General features: G+C 36.6%; 2 protein-coding genes across 3 annotated transcripts; one reads left to right on the forward strand and one right to left on the reverse strand.

Moving 5' to 3' along the window:
• Positions 1 to 6153: 6153 nt before the first annotated feature.
• On the forward strand, positions 6154 to 18197 carry LOC110733622 (cysteine--tRNA ligase, chloroplastic/mitochondrial-like). 2 transcript variants are annotated; one of them, XM_021913690.1, is made up of 9 exons: positions 6154 to 6633; positions 7282 to 7345; positions 7625 to 7786; positions 8014 to 8184; positions 15679 to 15960; positions 16091 to 16216; positions 16583 to 16786; positions 17512 to 17613; positions 17698 to 18197. In XM_021913690.1, exons 1-9 carry the CDS (start codon positions 6245 to 6247, stop codon positions 17932 to 17934), a joined length of 1737 nt encoding a protein of 578 aa, XP_021769382.1. In that variant the 5' UTR covers positions 6154 to 6244; the 3' UTR covers positions 17935 to 18197. The 2 variants fall into 2 exon arrangements, with proteins under 2 accessions (XP_021769382.1, XP_021769383.1); XM_021913691.1 differs by having other exon boundaries at positions 6587 to 6633; positions 7592 to 7786.
• An 80-nt stretch (positions 18198 to 18277) lies between these two features.
• LOC110733623 (heparanase-like protein 3) lies at positions 18278 to 23403 on the reverse strand. The gene is made up of 9 exons (XM_021913693.1): positions 22917 to 23403; positions 20915 to 20951; positions 20640 to 20820; positions 20347 to 20495; positions 20016 to 20246; positions 19563 to 19752; positions 19346 to 19471; positions 19143 to 19242; positions 18278 to 18738 (listed from the first exon to the last, which is right to left on the reverse strand). Exons 1-9 carry the CDS (start codon positions 23175 to 23177, stop codon positions 18379 to 18381), a joined length of 1635 nt encoding a protein of 544 aa, XP_021769385.1. The 5' UTR covers positions 23178 to 23403; the 3' UTR covers positions 18278 to 18378.
• Between the last annotated feature and the right edge of the window lie 1411 nt (positions 23404 to 24814).

The following is a 24814-nucleotide window of genomic DNA, read 5'->3' on the forward strand; positions in this document are numbered from 1 at the left end:
ATTGGGATTTTTTCCCAAATTAAGCTTTATACGAAAATTATTTACGAAATTGGTCTCGTGACAAAAGTATTTCCCAAACTAAACTTCTGATGTGAAACACTGTCTCGGACAGCGTTTTACACTCAGTTTTTTTTTAAAAAAAATTCAAGACATATAACGCTGCCTCAGGCAGCGTTTTATGGTAGTTTGACTTTTTTCAAAAACTTCGTATTTCATACCTGTTTTATACAAATAAACGCTGCCTGAGGCAGCGTTTATATCTTTAAATGAAACGCTGCCTCAGGCAGCGTTTAATGTACAAGCATAAAACGCTGCCTCAGGCAGCGTTTAATGTACAAGCATTAAACGCTGCCTCAGGCAGCGTTTAATGTACAAGCATAAAACGCAGCCTGAGGCAGCGTTTTTATCTGTACATTAAACGCTGCCTGAGGCAGCGTTTCTTGTATGTTGTAGCAAATTGTGATGTAAATTGTATTAATTTGTTGCTAATTAGTAATGAAATGTGATAAATTGTTGATAATTATTGATGATAATGTGGTACATTGTTGAGGAAAAATATAGACGAAATTGTTGATTAAATTGTCGACGAAATTGTTGATGAAATTGTCAATGATAATGTGGTTTGTTTTTGATGAAATTCTTAATGAAATTGTTGATGGTAATGTGGTCTATTATTGTGAAAAAAACGATAAAATTGTTGATGGTAATGCGGTATTAGTATGTTGATAGTTGTATGCGGTACTAAGAGTTTATGAAATTGGTGATGAAAATGTTGATAATGAGAATGGACTTGTTTCATTGTTGTCATATTAGCTACACATGTAGGTTCTCGAAATTTGATATAACTTTCCATTATCGAAGTTATGTATGTTATGTATTGTTAAATTAGGGTTTTTTGACGTTGTTTTAGAATTCGATTATCCTTAAATGTGTTTTGGTTGGTATGTAGAATATGGCTTCACAAAATGTAGTGTTGTTATGCCGGTGGGGAGGTGAAATTATGTGCGATGGATCAAATGTTGAGTGCAGTGGAGGGAATATGGAACTTATAACACTTGAACCGAATATGACTGTGAATGATCTGATGAATGAGGTTCACAGTGAACCGAACACACTGTTAACTTCCAGTTGAGAACATGTACATGCAACAAACCCCTGATATTCCACCTTCCATGCTCTCATGTTCTAGCAGTGTGTGCGACTTATTCACTGTCCGAGAGGCCGTGGGTGGACCCTTTCCTGCAAACGGGTGTGTATATGAACACGTATGCACCACAGTTCTGGCCTATTCCATGTGAGACCACTTCGACGCAGTACATAGGACCTAGACTCATCCCGGACGCCAGCATGGTAAGAGGAAAAGGTCGGCCAAAGTCAAAGCGCATACGCAATGAAATGGATGACACTAACCGACCTAGGACTAAATGCAGCCACTGTCACCAACAAGGTCACAATCGCAAAACATGCCCAGCTAGATCAACCGAAACATAACCTTGTAATTGTTTAGCTATAGTAGTAGAACAATAGATTCATGTAGTAGTTGATTAATGACATTATGTAACATTTGTAACGCTTGGATTATATTTGAGATTTGGTGACTTATATTTCGTACTTGTCTTTTACCTGTGACAGTCATGTCAATTTCATTGACTAGTAATTCTGTTTTTTAATTGGTTTGGCCATATTGTTTTGAATGAACATATATCATGGTCGGACACGATCGGATACCAGGACCACTTGACCCTTCTGTCCTTACACTGCAGGATAGACATCGAAGTGTTGACATATGGGAGTAGACGGTAATTTCTCACGTGCCATTTCATATACAGATTTGTCTTGTTTTTTTGTATACTTGACCCTTTTTTACAGTTTTTAAATGAATTACCAGGTGGACATAGCGGAAATGTTGGGGTGCAGGCACTTGAGGTCCGGCTGGGCAGTCGATCCACGCGTTCTTCAGTACGTCGACTGGGTTGGCTTTGGTGGTATTCATCGCGTGGGCTACAGAGAAATAGATCGAGGGCTTATCACAGCATTAGTTGAGAGATGGAGGCAGGAAACACACTCCTTCCATCTTCCTCTGGGGGAGGCGACAGTCACGCTGCGGGACGTTGCGATACTCACACGCCTTCCCATCCATGGGAATGCGGTGACAGGGGGTGTGGTACTTGACCCCGCAGGTTTAGTAGGTCGGGTTTTAGGGGTTCAGCCAGAGCCAAACGAGATCAGGGGCAGCGCGCTGAGGATCGGTTGGCTACGCGACACTTTTGGACATTTACCTCAGGACGCTGACGACGCCACAGTGCAGAGATACGCCCGAGCTTACTTGTTCCTGCTCATCTCGGGCGTGCTCTTTGGAAACAAGAGCGGAAGCCATCTTCAGATTATTTACCTACAGCTGTTAGACCACGACTGGGATGAGATCCGTGGATACAGTTGGGGTAATGCTTGTTTGGCGGTCTTGTATCACCATCTGTGTAGAGCATCACAGCGTGGAGCACAGCTGATTGGAGGTCCTTTGGTTGTGCTACAGGTAAACCTCATCATTATCCTTAAGCCTAGTCTGATAATGACTTGACGTTATTTATGCTTTACCTTTTATTTGATTTTTAAAACAGCTATGGGCTTGGGAGCACATCCATGTAGGGAGACCAGGTAGGCCTGTTGTACACCGTCCAGGGCAGCTGGATCAGGACGATCAGTACGCAGCATACGATGCTCCCCCGTTCCCTGAACCCGATCAGGCATACGGTTGTAGGTTCGTAACATTATACTTGTGTACTCAAATTTTGTTATAATTAGCTATTACAACTTCTTAAATAATTTGTTGCCACAGGTGGGTGGTTCCCAGACTAACACATGCGCATACAGCGAGAGGTCTTCTCTACTACCGTGACGCCCTCGATCGACTCTCGGATGAACAGGTGGAATCTTGCACTAAATTTGTAATCGTTTGTTTACTCTTTATACTGTTTATTGGCATTGCCCTAACCTTTTCACGATATATCCTTGTTGCAGATGACATGGGATCCCTATTCTGCTGTGTTGGTAGAGGCCATGCCGGAACACTTGCTCGAGCATCGTGCTGAGTGGCTTGCCAGGACCCCCATGATCTGTTTTGAGGTCGTGGAGAGCCACCTACCAGACCGAGTGTTGTGACAGTTCGGACTTCACCAGCCTATCCCCATGCCCTGTGACACTAGTATTCGCCTCCACGGCATTGACCGTCGTGGAAAGTTGGAGACAAACTGGGCACTGGAGCATCATCAATTCATTGAGCATTAGGACCAACGGTTGGAGTCCATCGTTGACGGTCACCTGTTTCAGGGTGTTATGGATCCGCGTGATCCTTACATGGTATGGTACAGGCAGATTACACGCCTTTTCATCAACCCTACCTACACCCCACCGTCCACGCACTACCATCCAGCTTATGATGTTATCAGCGGACTTGTGAGTTTTTTCAGTTTCTTGTTTTCCAAAATTATTTGAAGTTCTATATCATATTACTAATTCATGGATGATTACTGCAGGCGGGGGATATGGGTGCGATGGTTGATGCACTTTCAGATGCCTTAGCAACCGTACCCACCAGAGCCCAGGTTGAACGGGTGCGAGATATGGGCATACATAGCTTGTAGAGATATGGCCATGGCCATCTCGTCCACCCTAGGGACGATCATGACCCCAACTCCTTCCATTCACAGTTCAACTTCGGACAGAGTAGTGGTGGAGGTCATACTTCGGGCTCTACACAGGCAGAGGATTACTTCATCCATAACATCGCTCCCGGCCACAGCCAAGATGACTCATTGTCTCGCCAGCTGACTTCTCCACCGTCCCGAGACCCATTCACCACCATTCAGCATTACACGAGGCGTTCGAGGCGTGTTCGTAGACGGACGGAGGACACAAAGGATGGAGATCAGTTAACTCCAATACATGAGTCCGGATAGTATTAGTTAGTTGATCCTTTTGTGGTACTCAGATATTTAACAATGTTGTATATAACGCTTACATTATTAATACAAGAAATGTTTTCTAAATGATTCCCTGTACAATTTGAAGTTTATTTCCCTTATTTGTCCGAATTTGACTTTTGTTAGTGAAACTATATATTTTATATCCGTTATATGTATCAAGCAGCATATATTTGGTCTCCTGCACTTAAAGTGCTGTTTCACGATGGTTATCATGCTGTTGGGGTTGTTTCCAGTGTTTGATGGTTGTCAGTGGTGGTCGATGGTGGTGGAAAGGTTGGGGCTGGTGGTGGGAATGCTCTTGCGTTGTTTAGGGTGTTTTATGGTAGTTTATGGGTGGTTGAGAGTGGCGGGCGGTGGTGGTGGGGGAGGTGGTTGATGGTGGTGGGGGTGGTGGTTAATGATGGGGGTGGTGGGAATGTCCTTGCGTTGTTTAGGGTGTTTTGCATTGCATAGGGGTGGTCGAGAGTGGCGGCCGGTGGTGGTGGGGGAGGTGGTTGATGGTGGTGGATGGTGGTGGGGGTGGTGGTTCATGGTGGGGCTGAGCTGATGTTGCTGGGTGAGGGTTATGTGTAGGGGCAGCAGCAGATTGCAAAAACTGCTGGTGATGCAGTGTAGCAGATGCTGCTGGTAATGCAGTCTAGCAGAAAAACGCTGCCTCAGGCTGCGTTTTATGCTTCAACATAAAACGCTGCCTCAGACAGCGTTTTAAAGCCCATATACATATTCCAGTATAATTTGGCAAAATATACTAGTATATTTTGCCAAAATACATACCAACAGGTCAACAAGGTAAAACGCTGTATGAGACAGCGTTTTACTTCTTGAATTTTTTTTTTAAAAAAAACTGGGTGTAAAACGCTGTCCGAGACAGCGTTTCACCCCAGAAGCTTAGTTTGGGAAATACTTTTCCCACGAGACCAATTTGGTAAATAATTTACCAATAAAGCTCAATTTGGGAAAAAATCCGACTATTGAGCGTTTTGTAAACTTACTCTATTAGCCACATTCTAAGATAAGATAGTCGTCGGACTCGTGACTCAATGAATGATAAACGTTTGGGACGTGGCCTCGTGGGTAATGAGTTAATAACTTCTTGTAATACGGAGAAAAAGTTTGAGTAAGAACATGTCATAAACGTGACTGTGTTATAAGCATAATTGGATGCAAAATATATTTAGTTCACCTAATCTAATCAAATAATTTTCATTAAATTTTATCTAATTAGATTAAACTTTGACCTTATTTGTAAAATATAGAGTAGTTCTTAAGATTCAATCAAATGAGCTATCAATAAATTCGTATCAAACAGTATTTCCAATATATCAAATTTCCATAGTTTTTTAAAAATTAATGACGTAAACATATTTAATGATATAATAAGTAAATTTAAATGAAACGATCTAGTTGATTTATTTTATCATAATTGAAATAAACAAATATTTTCTTAAACAAGCTAAACTATACATAACCTAATGGACAATATGAGCATAAAATCGTCAAGTACTTCTTCCATTCAGTTTTAGTTGTAAGTATTGTAACAATTTTCTCATTAAAAGAGTGGGAGTTTTTGTCAAAGTTATAAACCATTATAACTTTCTTTCAAAAAAAAAAAAAAAAACATTATAACTAGACTAGAAGTGAACAACAATAAATAAAATGGTGACATATGACAAATGGTATAGATTATTGTAGATTAGGGATACACTTAGTGCCCTTGTGTTGATTAATATTAGAATTCATCCTATGTTTGTTCTTATTAAAAAAAAAATCTTATTCTTGCAACTACAACTCAAATTTGTACTTCGTATAAGACATGCACGAACTTATGATAGGACATATAAGAGTAGACATATGCACCTATTGTGTTTGTAAATGTATGTGTTCACTCACATTGACCTTATGTGTACCTTGTTACTTTTAATTTATATTTCAAATTCATGACTAATCGTAGGCCCTGTTCTGATTTACTGAACTAAACTAATTGGAGCTGAACTGAACTGAATAGAGTTGAAATAAATCATTTTATGAGATGAGGAAATTAGAAACTAAAATGAAACTAAGATGAAGAGAACATGCCTACTATGAAACAAAAGAAGTACTATACGCATACGAGACTAGAGGAGTAGGGTTTAAACAGGGTAAACCGAATGTGGAACATGTTAAATCACCGGTCTCAAAAATCAACCATCCTTTAGTTAGTGGTGGTACATAAAACCCAAATTGACGAAACCACATCAAGATTATCTCCAAAATAGCCGAAAATGGTAGCACTAGCAAGGTGCTGCAAACCCTTCCTCCCGCCATATCTAACCCCTCTTTCTCTCTCCAAAACCCCACTTCAATTCCGTTCTCAATTCTCCAATCACCCCAGAAACTATGCAATCAACAAAAGGGTTCGTTCATACTGTTCTACCCCGTCAATTAATGGTCAAAATACCAATAGTAATTCGATTATTGATTCAAATAACGAGAAATTAGAGGGTGGAATCAAGAAAGAATTGTGGCTTTATAATACAATGAGCAGGCAAAAGGAATTGTTTAAACCTAAAATTGATGGTAAAGTGGGAATGTATGTTTGTGGGGTTACTGCTTATGATTTCAGCCATATTGGTCATGCTAGAGCTTATGTTACCTTTGATATTCTCTACAGGTTCACTCTTTCTCCCTCTTTCTTGATCTTTTTAATGTTGTAATCTTTGATTGGGTGTAGAGAGAGTCGCAAAGGGCAATGATGTAGACGAGATTTGATCCCAGGTTTTGAGTACCCTTTAACTAACTAAGCTAGTTGTCCTGCACTATAATGTTGTGGATTTGGTTTTATTGCTGTGAAGTTTCTATGTTTTTGTTTAAGTTTATGGTTTGTTGCAATATAAATGCCTGTTTGTTAATTTGTTTTGTTTGGATGGGAGTATAAATTGTTAATTGTTTATAATGTATGTATGGAGAATTTCTTGTTTAGTTCTTGTTGGTTTCATTATGGAAAGTTCAAAGCTTTGTTGTAGTTCACCAAAAAATTTGGGTTTGTTGAATGGATAAGGTTACATAATTTGATGGTGTATTCTATAATTAGAGTGGTAATCAGACTTTCATGTAACTATTTTTCTTATATCTTTTCTATTGGATTAGGGAACTTAATTTACTGGCAGACTGAAAAAACCGTCTCTATGGTCTAGGAAGATGGACTACTAATATATACAAAGTATTAGATTAACTGAACATTTGACTGGTTATGTGTGTTTTTAATCATCACTGTGTCAGCTGATTAGAGCTGTTTCTGTTTAATCTGATGGCTTGGCAGGCATCTCAAGCATATAGGTTATGAAGTCTGTTATGTTCGCAACTTTACGGATGTTGATGACAAGGTTAGTTAACAAGCTGCAATGTCATGTGCTAATGAACACCCTCCCTTTTGGCTGTCATAATTGTAAATTTGATCTATATACCTATCCTAAACTTTCTCTTAACTCTATATGTTTGTGATCAAGTTATCTTAAAGGCAAGTTTTGTCACATCAAGGCAATCAACATATTTGTGCTTCAATGTAATATTAGCCTTGAGTTGAATTAATATGAATGTCATGTACCGACTGTCTTATACTTGTCTGACAGGATACCTGAGTATGGAATTTTCGAATTCTGTAGATAATTGCCAGAGCTAACGAACTGGGGGAGAATCCAATATCTCTTAGCAAACGTTTTTGTGACGAATTCCTCCAAGATATGGCCTATCTGCATTGTTTGCCTCCATCTGTAGAACCACGTGTCTCTGATCACATACCACAAATTATAGACATGATTAAGCAGGTATTTTTTTGAATTATTTTATCAGGATATGCTCATTCTTAAGGTCATGTTGTGATTCCATATATAGTTGTTGGCTGAAAAGATTCTTTTTACATAAAATTGTTTTATGTTGAGGACTATATTGCACAAATTCGGGAAGGGACTTTCTGGATGACCTGAAATTTTTGTAGAATAAGTTCTTCCTTTTACTTCTTTTTTTGTTTTATATTCTGTCTTTCTCTTGGCAGATTGTTGATAATGGCTTTGCCTACAGTGTGGATGGAGATGTTTACTTCTCGGTGGCAAAGGTCCCTGATTATGGACAATTGTCTGGACGAAGATTGGAAGACAATCGAGCTGGTGAGCGAGTAGCTATTGACTCGAGAAAGAGACATCCAGCTGATTTTGCATTATGGAAAGTAAGGATTTTTTTATTATTTTTTTTGGAAAGATTTTTTTTTTATCCTTCCATATTTTTCTGGAAATCATTGTAGCAGAATTCATCTTTGGTTGTATCTAGAGCTGTCAAAAGTTGATCCGACCTGAAATACCGACCCAAACCGATTATTAACGAACCGTCTGAACCCTATAAAATGATGACCTAAATTCGACATGAAACCAACCCTAGACCCGAGTTGACACGAGTGTGTGAGACCCGAACCTGAACATGAACTCATATGGAGATGACCCGACCCGAATGTAACACGTAAATTATTGACCTGAACTGAACCCGACTTGAACCGAAATTGACCCAAACCCGTTTTATCCCGTCAAAACCCGAATTTAACCCGACTTGTTACTAACCTGACTTGAATTCAACCCGACCGCTTCCTAACCCGACCCGAATTTAACCCAACCTGTTACAAACCCGACCCGAAATCAACCCGTTATTAACCAGACCTAAATTCAACCCGACTTGTTATTGATCCAACCCGAATTTTACCAGACCTATTACTAACTCGACCCAAAAATTCAACTCGATCTGTTACTATCCTGACTCGAAATCAACACGACTTGTTATTGACCCGATCTAAATTCAACCCAAATTATTCCTGACCCCGATTTCAAATCACCTTAAATGCAATTTAGACCACCTTATTATTGTTGATCAAACCATTTTGTGTAGGGAGACTAAGTCGGTCCAGGCTAGCAAAAGAAAGGAGCATCATCCTCAAATTTAAGAGTTGAATATAGTATATATTTGTTGTATGGTCAAAGGAGTTAATTATCTTCCTAAAATTATATACTATAGTTACCTAGTATATTGCCATATATATTATAGTCAAAGGATATAATTAACTCGATAAAAATGATAGTAATTATCTATTTATAATTAGTTGAACCCGAATATGACCTGACTTGTTACTAACCCGACCTAAACCTACCCAAACCCGATAAGATGACCCGACTTGATCCGACTCAAGCATTACCCAACCCAAACTCGACATAGGTTATGGAATTAATCCGAATTGACCCGACTCGAGTTGACCCGACCCACTTTTACCGACCCAAATCCGACCCGTTTACCCGAATTGATAGCTCTACCTGAAATCTCTAAAATTTCTCAAAAAAACGCTGATATTAGCCTTTAATCTTTGAATTTTTTAACTTTTTTTCACCTGGAAATAAAAATTGCCGAAATGTTTACCGTGGACCCTAATACCTTCCGGGAGTCCCATTGGGTGGGTGGAAACATCCAATTTGCCTTTAAACGACCAATTTACCGGTTTATAACTTGCACTGATTTCATTAATTTAAGCCTACCACGAACATTTATGACACCATATAATGATCTTATATGTTTCCAATCGACATTATATGACCCCGGGATGTATCTCCTAAAATCTCAAGCCTTTTCGACACCGGGTTCCGAAACCTCTAAAATTTCTCAAAAAGCGTGGATATTAGCGTTCACTTTTGGATTTTTTTTTTCGCACGTAAATAAAAATTGCCGAAATATTTACCATATTCCTTAATACCCTCCCGGAGTCCAATTGTGTGAGTACAACCATACAATTTGCCTTTAAACGACCAATTTATCGGTTTACAACTTGCACCGATATTATTAATTCAATCCTACCACGAACATTTATGACAACAAATAATGATCATATATGGTTCCAAACAGCATTATATGACATCGAGATATATCCCCTAGAATTTCAAGACTTTTTGAGCCCTGAAAATTTCTTTCGATATTAGCATTTAATTTTGGAATTTTTTTACTTTTTTCTCGTCCGAAAATAAAAATTGCCAAAATGTTTACCATGGTCACTAATATCCTCTAGTAGTCCAATTGGGTAGGTGGAACCATTCAATTTGCCTTTAATAAACCAATTTACCGATTTACAACTTGCATCGATTTCATTAATTCAAGCTTATCACGAACATTTATGAAAACATATAATGATCTTATATGGTTTCAACCAACCTGATATGTATCCCTTAAATCTCAAGACTTTTCGACACCGGGCACTGAAACCTTTAAAATTTCTCAAAAAACGTGGATATTAGCCTTCAATTTTTAAAATTTTTGATTTTTTTTCGCACGGAAATAAAAATTACTGAATGTTTTACCATGATCGCTAATACCCTCCAGAAGTTTAATTGGGTAGGTGGAACCATCCAATTTGCCTTTACACGACCTATTTACCGATTTTATTAACTCAATCCTACAACGAACATTAATGACAACATATAATGATCATATATAGTTCTAAACAACATTATATGAGCCTAAGATGTATCCCCTTCAATCTCAAGGATTTTCGACACCCGGCCTTGAAACCTCCAAAATTTCTCAAAATGCGTGAATATTAGCCTTAAATTTGGGAATTTTAAGAATTTTTTTTCACCTGTAAATAAAAATTACCGAAATGTTTACCATAATCCCTAATACCCTCCGGGAGTCCAATTAGGTGGGTGTAACCATCCAATTTGCCTTTAAATGGCAAATTTACCGATTAACAATTTGCACCAATTTCACTAATTCAAGCCTACTAAGAACATTTATGACAACATATAATGATCATATATGGTTCCAAACGGCATTGTATGACCTCGAGATGTATCCCTTACAGTTTCAATGTTTTTCTATAACGGGCCTCGAAACCTCTAAAATTTCTCAAAAAGTGTGGATAGCCTTCAATTTTGGAATTTTTTAACTTTTTTTTGCCCGAAAATAAAAATTGCCGAAATGTTTACCGCGGTCCCTAATACCCTCTAGGAGTCCCATTGGGTGGGTGGAAACATCCAATTTGCCTTTAAATGACAAATTTACCGATTTACAACTTGCACCGATTTCATTAACTCAATCCTACTTCAAACATTTATGACAATATATAATGTTCATATATGAATCCAAACAACATTATATGACCCCGAGATGTATTCCCTACAATTTCATGAATTTTCGTCAACAGACCCCTAAACCTTTAAATTTACGCAAAACGCGTGGATATTAGTCTTCAATTTTGGAATATTTTGATTTTTTTTTTCACTCAGATATAAAAATTGCCAAAATGTTTCCCATGGTCCCTAATATCCTCCGGGAGTCCAATTAGTGCGTGGAACCATCCAATTTGCCTTTAAACGACAAATTTACCGGTTTGCAACTTCATCGATTTCATTAACTCACTCCTACCACGAACATTTATGACAACATATAATGATCATATTGGGTCCAAACAACATATATGACTTTTCAACACCAGGCCCCTAAACCTTCAAAATTTCTCAAAAAGCGTGGATAATAGCCTTCAGTTTTGGAATTTTTTTCGCCCGTAAACAAAAATTGTTGAATCATGTTCCCTAATACCTCCCAGGAGTCCAATTAGGTGTGTGGAACCATCCAATTTGCCTTTAAACAGCCGAAATACCGGTTTATAAAGTGCACCGATTTGATTAATTTAAGTTTACCACGAACATTTATGACAACATTTAATGATCATATATGGTTTCAAACGGCATTATATGACCCCGAGATGTAACCCCTAAAATTTAAAGGCTTTTTGACATCGGTCCCCGAAACCTCCAAGATTTCCAAAAAACCGTGGATATTAGCCTTCAGTTTTGGAATTTTTTGATTTTTTTCGCCCGGAAATAAAAATTTCCGAAATGTTTGCCTTTAAACAGCCAAATTACTGGTTTCAACTTGCACCGATTTCATAAACTCAAGCCTACCACGAATATTTATGACAACATATAATAATCATATATGGTTCCGAACGGTATTATATAATCTCAAGATTATCTCCTAGTATCTCAAGGATTTTCGACACGGGTCCACGAAACCTCCAAAATTTCTTAAAAACCGCTAATATTTGCCTTTAATTTTCGTATTTTTTGACTTATTTTTCGCCTAAAAATAAAAATCGCGAATGTTTACAGTGGTCAATAATACCTGTCGAGAGTCCTATTGGGTCGGTGGAACTATCCAATTTACCTTTAAACGATCATTTTAGCGGTTTACAACTTGCACCGATTTCATTAACTCAAGCATACCATGAACATTTATCTCAACATATAATGATCATATATGGTTCCAAATGGCAATATATGACCCCGAGATGTATCCCCAAAAACCTCAATGCTTTTCGACACCGGGCCTCAAAACATTCGAAATTTCTCAAAAATTGTGGATATTAGCCTTCAATTTTTGAATTTTTTTTCGCGTGGATATAAAAATTGTCGATATGTTTACCATGATCCCTAATACCCTCTGGGGGTCCAATTGGGTGGGTGCAACCATCCAATTTGCCTTTAAACAACCAATTTTCCGGTTTACAACTTGCACCGATATCATTAATCCAAGCCTACCACGAACATTTATGACAACAAATAATGATCATATATGGTTCTAAACGACATTATATGACCCCGAGATATATATCCCTTAAAATTTCAAGACTTTTCAACACCGAGCCCCGAAACCTTCAAAATTTCTCATAAAAAGTTGATATTAGCATTCAATTTTGAATTTTTTCGCCCGAAAATTAAAACTGTTGAAATATTTACCATGGTTACCGGGAGTCTAATTTGGTGGGTGGAACCTTCCAATTTGTCTTTAAACAACCAATTTAATGATTTACAACTTGCACCGATTTTATTAATTCAAGCATACCACGAACATTTATGACAACGTATAATGGTCTTATATGGTGCCAACCTACATTATATGACCCCGAGATGTATCCCCTAAAATCTTAAGCCTTTTTGACACCGGGCTCTGAAACCTCTAAAATTTTTCAAAAAGCGTGGATATTATCTTTCACTTTTGGATTTTTTTTGTCTTTTTTCGCCCTTAAATAAAAATTGCCGAAATATTTACCATGTTCCCTAATACTCTCTGGGAGTCTAATTGGGTGCGTGAAACAATCTAATTTACAACTTGCACTGATTTCATTAACTCAAGCCTACCACGAACATTTATGACAACATATAATGATCATTTATGGTCCCAAAAGACATTATATGACCTCGAGATGTATCCCCTAAAATCTCATGTCTTTTCGACATCGGGCCCTAAACCTTTGAAATTTCTCAAAAAACACGGATATTAACCTTTAATTTTGGAATTTTTCGACTTTTTTTAGCACGGAAATAAAAATTATCGAAATGTTTACTATGGTCCCTAATACCTCCCGGGAATCTAATCGGGTTTGTGGAACCATGCAATTTGCCTTTAAATTGCAAATTTACCGATTATAAACTTGCACCGATTTTAGTAATTCAAGACTACTACGAACATTTTTGACAACATATAATGACCATATATGGTTCCAAACGGCGTTGTATGACCCCGAGATTTATCCCTTATAATCTCTATGCTTTTCAACAACGGGCCCTGAAACCTCCAAAATTTCTCAAAAAGCGTGGATATTAGCCTTCAATTTTGGAATATTTTAACTTTTTTTCGCCCGAAAATAAAAATTGCCGAAATGTTTACCATGGTCTCTTATACCTTCCGGGAGTGTTGACCCAAACCCGTTTTAACCCGTCAAAACCCGAATTTAACCCGACTTGTTACTTACCTAACCTGAATTCAACTTGACCCCTTCCTATCTCGACCCGAATTTAACCCAACCTGTTACAAACCCGTTCCGAATTCAACCAGACTTGTTATTGACCTGGCCCTAATTCAATCCGACTTGTTATTGACCCGACCAGAATTTAGCAGACCTATTAGTTACCCAACCAAAAAATTTAACCCGATCTGATACTAACCTGTCTCGAAATTAACACAATTTGTTATTAACCCGACCTAAATTCAACCCAAATTGTTCCTGACTCGATTTCAAATCACCTTAAATGCAATTTAGACCACTTTATTATTGTTGATCAAAGCATTTTTTCTAGGGTGACCAAGTCAATCCAGCAAAAGAAAGGAGCATCATCCTCAAATTTAAGAGTTAATTATAGTATATATTTGTTGTATGGTCAAAGGAGATAATTATCTTCCTAAATTATAGAATATATATCTCTAGTATATTGCTATTTATATTATAGTTAAAGGAAATAATTAGCTTGACAAAAATGATAATTATCTATTAATAGTTAATTGAACCCGAATATGTTATGACTTGAAAATGACCCGACCTGATTGTAACCTGCAAATTATTGACTTGAACATAACCCGACTTGAATCCGATCGAGAATGACCCGAATTGGAAATGACCCAACCTGATTATAACCCGCAAATTATTGACTTGAACCGAATCTGACTTGAACCCAAGAATGACCCGACTTGAAAACGACCCGACCTGATTATAATCCGCAAATTATTGACTTGAACCGAACCCGATTCAAACCTGAGAATGACCCGACCTGATTCTAACCCGCAAATTATTGACTTGAACCGAACCCGGCTCGAATTCTAGAATTACCCTAACCCGTTTTAACCCGTGAAAACCTGAATTAAACTCGACCTATTGTTCATCGGACTTGTTATTAACCCGAACTAAACCCGACCCAAATCCGATAAGAAGTATGACCCGACTTAAGCATGACCCAACCCAAACCCGACCCGCATAGGTTATGGAATTAATCCGAATCGACCCGACCCGAGTCGACCCGACCCACTCTTACCCGACCCAAACCCAACCCGTTTACCCAAATTGACAGCTCTAGTTGTATCTAGGTTGTTACTACTTCCCCCAATTCATATCAATGATTATGCTTTCCTATATTGGATTATGGTTACACTGTAGACTTCACCTTTTTCCATTTTGAGTTGCGTTCTACAATTTTTTAAAAAATTCATTTCTTTTCCCTTTTTATTCCTGTATTGATGTATTTCTTCTTTTGGACCCACTATTTATTTTTAAACTTTTTTTTCCTCTTTCAAGATTTCACCTTTTCCATTTCTCTCTCTGAATTTCCAATCATTTCCTTGGTTTTAATAAAAGGGAAGTGTAAGTGTGTAACCACTTAATTGTATCAGATAGAATTGGAGAGTGAAGTGAGTCTGTACTCTGTAGTAGCTTACGTGTTTTGTTCCTTGTGTTGTGTTTTGTTCTCTCCTATATTCTACATCAATTCTAATTCCTATTGGGAATTAATTGGTATAATATATAAACACCTCAATATTGGATATAACATGATACGTGTACACTTCAAAGTATACCATGCCTAGACTTTTGAGGATATCTAGCCATAGTGTCGTATGTGATTCTTTTTATCTGAGCCTTGTTGCATCAATGTCTTCTTATTCTTGTCTTATACTTCTCACTGTTCACATCTAAAAGAGTGCAAAATATTTTAATTGTACTTTTATCTCCCTTAAAAAGATGCATGCAGAAGCTGGTTTTTGACTGTTTGTTGTTGATGAAGGTGGTAACTTTTAGTTTTACTTTGCTGTGCTGTTTGGCTGCTTTTGATATATGACCTTTTACCAAACTATGCTATATTTACAGTCTGCCAAAGAAGGAGAGCCCTTTTGGGAGAGTCCATGGGGTCCTGGAAGACCTGGTTGGCATATTGAATGCAGTGCTATGAGTGCTGTATATCTGGGCTACTCTTTTGACATACATGGTGGTGGGATGGACCTTATGTTTCCTCACCATGAAAACGAAATCGTTCAGAGCTGTGCTGCATGTCGTGAAAGTAATATAAGCTACTGGGTACATAATGGATTTGTCACTATAAATTCGGAAAAAATGTCCAAATCTCTTGGTAACTTCTTCACAATCCGGCAGGTACAAAGATTTAGCTGCATAAGATTTTCAGTTCTAATTATTGTGGATTGTGATCTTTATTCACCTCATGCTCAAAACCCTTCTGTTTCTGGCTGTTGTACTGAATCTAGTAAGCTATTGGTCTTACCAGGTTATAGAACTTTATCACCCACTTGCCTTGAGACTCTTCCTCATGGGAACCCACTATCGCTCTCCAATAAATTATTCTGATGCCTTACTAGAGTATGCATCAGAACGTATTTTCTACATATACCAGGTATGTCTGGCAATAATTACTGTTATTTGAAAATGTTGTTTTAATCTTTAGACACTTTCAAATAATTCTATATATGGTAATTAATAATGCCCTCTTAACATAAACTTGGGGCCCTTCACTCCTTTTATATGGAGTAATTCACTCCTTATATATGAAGTAAATGGAAATAGCCTGTCCTCCTTGCATGATTATGGAATGTTGAAATTATGGCATGAATTTTTATGCCCTTTTACTTACTGCTTCTCTTTTTTAGTTCCTTTCTATGCACTTTTGATGTAGTTTTATGCTTATGATATGGGCAAAACTTAGGTGGTTCTGTTGCTCCTACTGGCTTTGTTATTAATATCTAGTGTGATCTCTATGCAGACATTATATGATAGTCAAGTTCTTCTGGGCGAGCATGACAAGGCTAGTTTAAAAAACTCAATTCCCCAGGATATTGCAAGTTGCATCAATGATTTCCAAAATAGTTTTGTGAATTCCATGTCAGATGATCTCCTCACTCCAGTTGTTCTTGCTGGACTGTCTGATCCGTTGAAGACCATGAATGATCTTCTTCATACTCGTAAGGTATGTAATTCTGACTAATCCCAATTTTCCTTTACCTAGGTTAAATATGAGGCCATTATGTTAATTTACTGGGCTGAACTATTATGACTTTGCCCCAGATTGGATTTTCCCAAGCTAATAAAAGAATAGTACTGTATATAATGTTCAGAGATTATCTTTCTTGTTTCTTCCTCCCCTCCTTTTCTTTCCTCTTCCTTATATCAAAAGGGGGGCGTAGCATCTGATGTGAGTATGAAGTCGAGTCTGCCAAGTCATTTTGTTCTTTTATGGGTGTTCAATAACAAGTCATGGAAGTTTTTTTTTTGTTATATTGGTTAATTAAATTAAGTCAACTTGCTGGAGCTTTGTTAACCTATCTGCTGGGGTTTAATATAGGAATGACGGTTTTGCTTGAAAAAGATGGATATCTGCTTCTCTGAACTGTAAAAGATGATAGTCATGTATCATGTAACTTGAAATAAATAAAGGGGAATTGTAAATGGGAAATGCTTGGATAAGTCTGGGTGATGAATTGATGATAATTTGAAAGTTGTGATCTGTGCATTTGGTTGCTTTGGTCAGGAAATATATGGATGCTCTTTTGAGTGGTTATCCTTTTACTCAATTCTTTTTTACCATCCAATTCTCCAGTATAATTCTGTTATGGGAAGAAATGTCTTTCTGGTTTGGTATCATGAAGGGAAAATTTCAGCTTTTTGATAAATTTTTAACATTTTGCACTACAGGGAAAGAAGTGTGAGCAGCGAATTGAATCACTTGTAGCCTTAGAGAAGGCAATCAGAAATGTGCTGGCTGCTCTTGGGTTGATGCCATCAAATTACTCAGAGGTAAACTTTGTTGATGTTTTTAGATCCAATGCAGCCAAAAAAACCTGGAAAAACATTAACTAATGTCGACTTTTGGTGATGCAGGCTTTACATCAGCTCAAAGAGAAGGCTTTGAAACGTGCCAAGCTCTCAGAAGCTGAAGTTAAGCAAAAGATTGAAGAGAGAGACACATCAAGGAAGAACAAAGAATATGAGAAGTCAGATGCAATAAGGAAAGAACTGGCTGCAGTGGGAATTACTCTGATGGACAGCCCAGAAGGAACGACGTGGAGACCTGTGGTTCCCACTGCACTACAACAAGTGCCAACAATGGCTAGCTGAGTCAATGTAACATGATTGTTTTTATACCATATCAGAAATTCAAAGTCAAGGAGACATTATTTATAAATTTTGAAATTTTCTGTAGATTATTTTGAGTTTTCTGGTGAAAAAACTTGAGGTTGAGCATAAGATATGCGGCTTAATAATCTAATACTATTACTGGAAACATTTTGTGTTTATTAGTTTACAAGTGCTCTTCTTATGTACAAGTTCGAATGACTCACCATATTGTTTCCAATTTACTATATGATTTCTTGCCTCAATACTTTGTTGACCCCTTGCCTTGCTTTTCAGCATGGAAGTCAGATTTGGATTTGTAACAAATACAGTTGAGACGAGACTGTTTCAGGACTATAAAGCTTCACTTTGATATTTGATTTAAATTTGGTACATTTATGCTGTGTTTCCCTAGTATTTGTAATCTATAATGATTTGTATCGGTTTTTATTTACAAACGTTTGAAACAATGCTTGGTATATGGACAAATGCAATGGAAAATGGGGCTATAGTTATCGGATCATTTATATGTACAATTGCAGGTTTCAGTGTTGGGATGCCTCCGGAGGATTCAACAGTCAAAACTCTCCCATTTAGGAGCATTTTTTTGCTGCTCAAGTCTCTTTCTGGGGCTGTCAGGTGGTACTCTTCTCTTATATTCTGAGTAAATATTGGCATTTTACCAAATTTGGACTTCCTAGCAAATGGTCCGCTGTTTTCTGCTGAAATGCTGCCTGTTTCTGTAGATATGTTGACTCTAAGGGTCGCCTCAGCATCAAGGTTGATTAAGAGCAATGTGATCCCTTGCTGAATGGATAAATACGGTATGTCAGATCAAGTTTAGCCTTGTCAAATACAACTTCCTGTCTTTCCTCTACTGAATTTTCACCTTTCAAAGTTTCAATGTAATTTATTCATAAAAAACTTTAAAATGAAGAAGAATGGCATGATATACTTGATCTAGTTTAAAATGTATAGTTAAACCTTCCATTTCAAGCTAAATGTTTCAATTATGGATGTCTTTAGTTAGGCATATACTTTTTGAAGTAGGGGTGACAGTTTTTTTTCCCTTGTTCAAGAAGATATACGAGTATTATTGTTTTAGGAAATGCTTCTTATTGTTTTAACTGAAGTGGCTAAAATATTGTGTGTAAAATTTTCAAATCCATATGTAATAAGATAAACTTGATATGGCAATTGGTAGTACTCACAGATTGCTTCGAGCAATGAGTGTATGCTCGTAAATTACTCGTCCCAGAAACGCTTGTAGAGAGAACTTGTTTTCCCATCAAACGATGCCAAAGAAGAGCGCTACAAATATTATCAAGTCAGTAATAAAACAAATTTGCTGCAATTTAAAATATATGCTTTGCTTGCATAACAATTATAGCTATAAAACTTATTGTTAGAGTACCTGTAATAATCAGGGTTTGGCACAAAATTAGATCTATCGAGAAGCCCATAATTTCCACCTATCAAAGTTTGTCTGCAATAAGTTTTGGTATTATATGTTGCAGCCAGTCCAAGCTGATCTAAGTACCTGATTTTGTTTATTAAAAGCCTGGAAGCTTAAGCCAAGGTTCATCGAAAATTTAGCTGAGTTTCAGTGGCTAATTGAGTGGAATGTTTACCAGAAGCTCATCACAAAAGTATTTGTAACATGATTTCGACCACTGTTAAAAGCACCACCTGCTTCACCAACCCAAGAAACAGCTGAGGTCCCTGAATTCCTTATGTCCTGTTGGAGTTTTTTGAATACTCTTGCTTCCCCGTTGAGGTGGGATGGATCTAATATATTACCTACAAGGCCATTGTAGTCACCTGCAAATAAAAAAAAAAAAGGGTTCACGGTAAGGTTATATTTGCTATCGAATTACCTATAAAGTCCTACCTTCTTCCAGAGTATGCAATTATTATTTTCATGCTAGTCCTACTGGTCAAGATGCATAGCTGTAATGCCTTATTTGTTATACTAATACTTTGCCAGTTGATCTGATAGGGAGACTGTTTCTGGTAGGTTGTGCTGATTTCCTTAATATTACGAGTCAGATGATTTTGAGAGAATGAGTGGTTTACCACTTTACCTGCACCAAGATTATAGACATGGTGGGTGATTGCTTGGAGAGACTTGGTTGTTTTGCCAATAAACTCTGCGAACCATGTAGCATCAAAAAATCCTCCAGGGCCAAGTATAAGAGGCTTTGTCTCAGAGCCTACATACACCTTTTCAATCAGATTTTGCAGAATTTTTACATCTGAAGCATACTGGTGAGCTGTTACTCTTGCACCTATTCCCCTTGCACTGAGTTCATTTCCTATCAATAGTTCAGAACATTAACAATATGTTATAATTTTGGAACGAGTACTTTGATTCGCTTGAAATCTTGTGAGCAATTCATACTTAGAGCACCTTACCAAGTTCCCATCCATAGATACTGTATCCCTTGTTAACTGTGTATCTTATAAGTGATTCAGCATTGCTGGGATCCCAAGCTCCTTTTGTTGACCCATCTGGGTTTATAGTTCTTCCTGTCAGTGCATTCAACCCGAAAGTGACCACAGCCCTAGTCATACAAATGCCACATAACCTTTTAAGACATCGGAAATTTTTACTTGGATTTTGATCAAGTTTTGTAGAAGGCTCGAAAGATGCATTTGTTTAGATATGTATTGTTGGCAAGGAAATTTGTTAATAAACTAGTACATACCCCGTCTCTTTGAAGAATCTGTTAAGGTCATCCCATCGCGCCATGGGCAAACAGCCTTGTGAGAAACCAAGAAATTGAGAGGAGTCTTTGATGAATGGGTTACAGGGTTGTTGCTCGTTTGTTTGGTAGATTAGCCTATCCTGTAATGTTCCGCCCATTCTGATTTTCAGGGGAGAAAATGCTGCAATACCACGACGATCACATAAATCTTATGAAAACATTATTACATATATCCATATGCTGGAGATTAGTACAGCGTAGAGCACCGAGCTTACCCTTTACAGCATTTGACAAAATTGTGTCGTTCAGATCCTACAATTAGCAAAGACACATATTAGAAGAAATCAGTGAAACCTCAAATGAAATACGTGTGCATTCTTTGATCCAAAGTTTGGGTACCATGCTTAAGAATTAATCAACTACTGTTAGTAAAGGTGGGCTTGGCCCAGTTCAAAGGTAGGCTAATAAGTTGGATTGAGCCTAGATTTGGACCATGTAATTGGGTTGGGCTAGTATAGGTAGGCCTATAATTTTGTCAAATCTAACCCGGCCGGCTTGTTCATGCATGAACATAACTCAAAGACTTAGCCCATGACCCAGTGACCCACCTGGCCACCCCCGCTCGATCAACCTAACCTATTTGGGCTCGGGCTAAAGTTGTTAGGCTAATTGGAAAGATTATAGAATGGCTTATCCCATGAGAAAGCGAGTAGATAATTAAATTCTTCAAAGATAAATGCATTTATCTTCTTTTTTATCTTCTTTTTCTTTTTTTTTTTTGTAAAAAAAAAAAGATAAATGCAATTAGAAAAAAAGTGAAAACTGAAATCATTTACTTGTAGTTTTTAATCCAATTTGCCTAGCTAGTCATTTGATTATCATTGATAGTAATATAAACATATAATTGCGTATTCCTTTTGTCACAAGTTGTAATAATCAGCGTGCTTCATCATAGTCATTGCATATAGGGTAGGCCATATACAAAGCACATAGCAAACTCAAGTGGTCATGATTTCCCATTTTTATTGAAATGATTATGTATTGTTTACATAAACAAAGCAAAGTATTTTACCCACCTAATAAGTACTGAAAATGGTGCTCCTGTTAGTATGTTTCGATTACGTGAGGCCTATGTCCTTCATTTGCCAATATGGGTGTACGTACCGTTCTATTTAAGTTAAAGTGTACTTATGGATGCACATCACGAGTAATTTTTTTTAAAAGGGTTGTTCATCCCCAACAAGAAAGGAAATTTTTTCCCAAATGAGTATTTTTGACATAATCTTTGAAAACTTTTGTGTTTGTGAGGAAGAAATTTAGGAGGATGCCCCAGTTTTTCATGGTGAGAAACAAATTTTGTTTCTCACATGACATTTTCGTAAATAAACCAACAATTTTATTCAACTTTATTCAACTGTGGAGCCCACAATAATGAAAAAATTGTTAATTTATTTACGAAAATGTCATTATGAGAAACAATTCTCACCATGAGAAACAATTCTCACCATGAGAAACAGGGAATTTTCCGAAATTTAGTTTGTTTCTCCTCAATGGATGGAAGTCATTTTCCACGTTCGTATTGTTGGCCTCATTTAATGGACCAACCAATGTGAACTTCAAATGGAAAATAAAGCTAATAATATACAGTAGTGCAAACTTATTTTGTTGAAACAAATAATTCTTAAATAAAGTTGATAAATGACAAATAGTGTTGTACTACTAGTCTACTATTCTCTCATCCAATCATCCTTATGTATCGCTTTAGCCATACTTTTTAAATTCGGTTCATACTATTTGTATCTATAATTTTTTGTTTTTAAGTTTTCTTTAATCAATTTTGATCCTGTTATCAGCTATTCTAGATTTTAAGTGCTTTCTTCTTCTAACTTAGCATTTTGATTTAGAGGGAAGAATTCTATTTCAGTCATATCTAGGTGATGAGTTAATCAACCAAAGCTTAACTAAAGTTGGGTACTATTCATATATACAAGTTTATTAACATTCAAAAGCATCTTGTTATGAAAAACTTTTGTCGAGTCATTAAAAGTGTTTATGCCTCAAGCATGTATGCAAAAGGCAAATGAGACTTTTATTTGAAAACGAAGAGAGTATTATAACCCAGCTAAGTTCAGTATCGGGTTATGAATACATGAATGCTAAACTTGTATATATAAAGAGAATAGAAGTATACAAAAACACTATACTTCATGTATTCATTCACCACAACGTAATCATAGCAATGAAACTAGATGAAGAAAAAAAGGTAAAAAAGAATACCAGATTGAGAAGAGAGGTTTCACCCCAACTACAAGAATCATAGTCACATTTATCAGAAGGCCACCAATCCAGTGTGGCGCAGATATAATCATCATCGGTCCGAGCAATCTCGGCCGTCGAATTAAAGTAAACATCCACCGTCTGATGCTTGATTGGTGATTCAACTGAACGGTTTAAGATGAAGTACAAGATGCAAGCCAACCCCAGAAGAGAGATGATAGAAAACACCATTTTACACCATATTCCACTTCTTATTTTCATGTCTTAACTAATTTTCATATTATTCTTGTAACTTTATATGTATGTTATTGTAAATTTGTAGAAGTGTGATATATTATGTATTAATTGGTGTATATTATATAGTATGTGATATATAAAATAAATTATGGAATTAAGAAATAAAATTTTGATGGGTGTTATGATTTTTCTTGTTAGATTTGATGGTGGAAAAAAAGTGAAAAGAAAGTTGACATGAGAATAATGAAAGGATAGTGAAAGAGAGTATACTTTTTATAAGTGGAAAGATAATAGAAGAATTGACAATTTGGTCATATTAATAGAACAATTGATCCTTCTTCTCTTTTTCCTACTTTAGATTTTTCTATTAGTATGTATTTAGGGTCAATGGTGGCTATACAAATTAAATGAACAAAATTTAGGATTGAGGACCCACTTTGGTTGGTAAGAAATACTTTTCTCTTTATTTTGTGCGTAAATTTTGATGGGCATAATCCACAAATCAAATGGTAGGAACTTGGAATAATTTTTTTTAAGTCAATTTACATAAAGTAATAGAGCTGATCAAGGGTTGTGCTAGAAATTGGGCCGAAAAATAGATTATTATAAACTCGGGAGTTAGGGTTGAGCTTCGTGTCAAAAATTAATAAAATCTACATAAAATTGCATGAGTTAATAGAATCAATATAAATATATAATGTTGTTGGTGTATATCAAGAGCCAAGAATATAAGGCTATTAGGCAAAGAAACATCCTATAAAGGTACATTACAAATAAAGTTGCAAGTTGAGCATTAAGATTAAGCACATTTTTATATGGATGTAAACATGAATATTAAATTACAAAGTATAATATATGTTTTTGTTAAATACTTGTATTAATGCATTGTATTATTACTATACAAAGTAGGATAATGTATAGTTAAAAATAAGGTGGAAAACTTTTTGAAGTCCACTGGCTAAACTAATTTTGATGATTCCCTGACTAGTTAAGAACTAGGACACCAAATTCTTTGCTGATTGGCTATACTATACCCGTAACCCGTCCAATGGGGCACAAAGGTGATTTTTCAAATGTTCCAACTGGTCAAAAACGAATTGATCCCACGCATCATTCACAAATTTTGGACTTACAAAACTTTGAATAATTATTTGTTGTAATATTCTTGTATAGTTGCATCAAGTGACTAATGACTACCAGCTTATAAGTACAATATAAAATGGCTAGGGTTTAGAGATAGTTGTTTCTAAAAGCAAACTTAGAAGTCGTTGCCTTCTAAGACTGTATCACTACAAAAATAAAAGCTTTTTAGCAACTAAGTTTGGCAACAGATTTTTAAAGTGTTGCTAAATAGCAACGAATCTAAATTTTTTTATTGTCTAATTAAAAGCGACATTTTATGCTTTAGCTTTTAATAAACAATGGCTACATATTTTTGATTTGTTGCTTTTTAAAACAAATTGTCTTACTAGTTGTTACAGACGACATCATATTTTTCTCTTGTTGCCAAATAGTAACAAACTATGACAACAAATATTTTATTTGTATTGATTTAGAAACAAACAAATACAATGAATTTTTGAATTGTTTCCATTAGAAACAAGTCTTCTAAATTATTGTTGCTAATTGATAACGCATTATTTTGTTTGTTGCCATTGGAA

Source organism: Chenopodium quinoa, unplaced genomic scaffold (genome assembly GCF_001683475.1).
Source record: "Chenopodium quinoa cultivar QQ74 unplaced genomic scaffold, ASM168347v1, whole genome shotgun sequence".
Taxonomy (NCBI): domain Eukaryota; kingdom Viridiplantae; phylum Streptophyta; class Magnoliopsida; order Caryophyllales; family Amaranthaceae; genus Chenopodium; species Chenopodium quinoa.

What these genes read in the sequence shown, in the direction of transcription:
- LOC110733622 (XM_021913690.1), top strand. Translation starts at nt 6,245, where the DNA reads ATGGTAGCACTAGCAAGGTGCTGCAAACCCTTCCTCCCGCCATATCTA. An exon ending in TTATAGACATGATTAAGCAG is followed by an intron (nt 7,787 to 8,013) that starts GTATTTTTTTGA and finishes TTCTCTTGGCAG; the next exon opens with ATTGTTGATAATGGCTTTGC. An exon ending in ACTTCTTCACAATCCGGCAG is followed by an intron (nt 15,961 to 16,090) that starts GTACAAAGATTT and finishes TGGTCTTACCAG; the next exon opens with GTTATAGAACTTTATCACCC.
- LOC110733623 (XM_021913693.1), bottom strand. Translation starts at nt 23,177, where the DNA reads ATGAAAATAAGAAGTGGAATATGGTGTAAAATGGTGTTTTCTATCATC. An exon ending in AGATTCTTCAAAGAGACGGG is followed by an intron (nt 20,496 to 20,639) that starts GTATGTACTAGT and finishes TTGTATGACTAG; the next exon opens with GGCTGTGGTCACTTTCGGGT. An exon ending in CCAAACCCTGATTATTACAG is followed by an intron (nt 19,243 to 19,345) that starts GTACTCTAACAA and finishes TAATATTTGTAG; the next exon opens with CGCTCTTCTTTGGCATCGTT.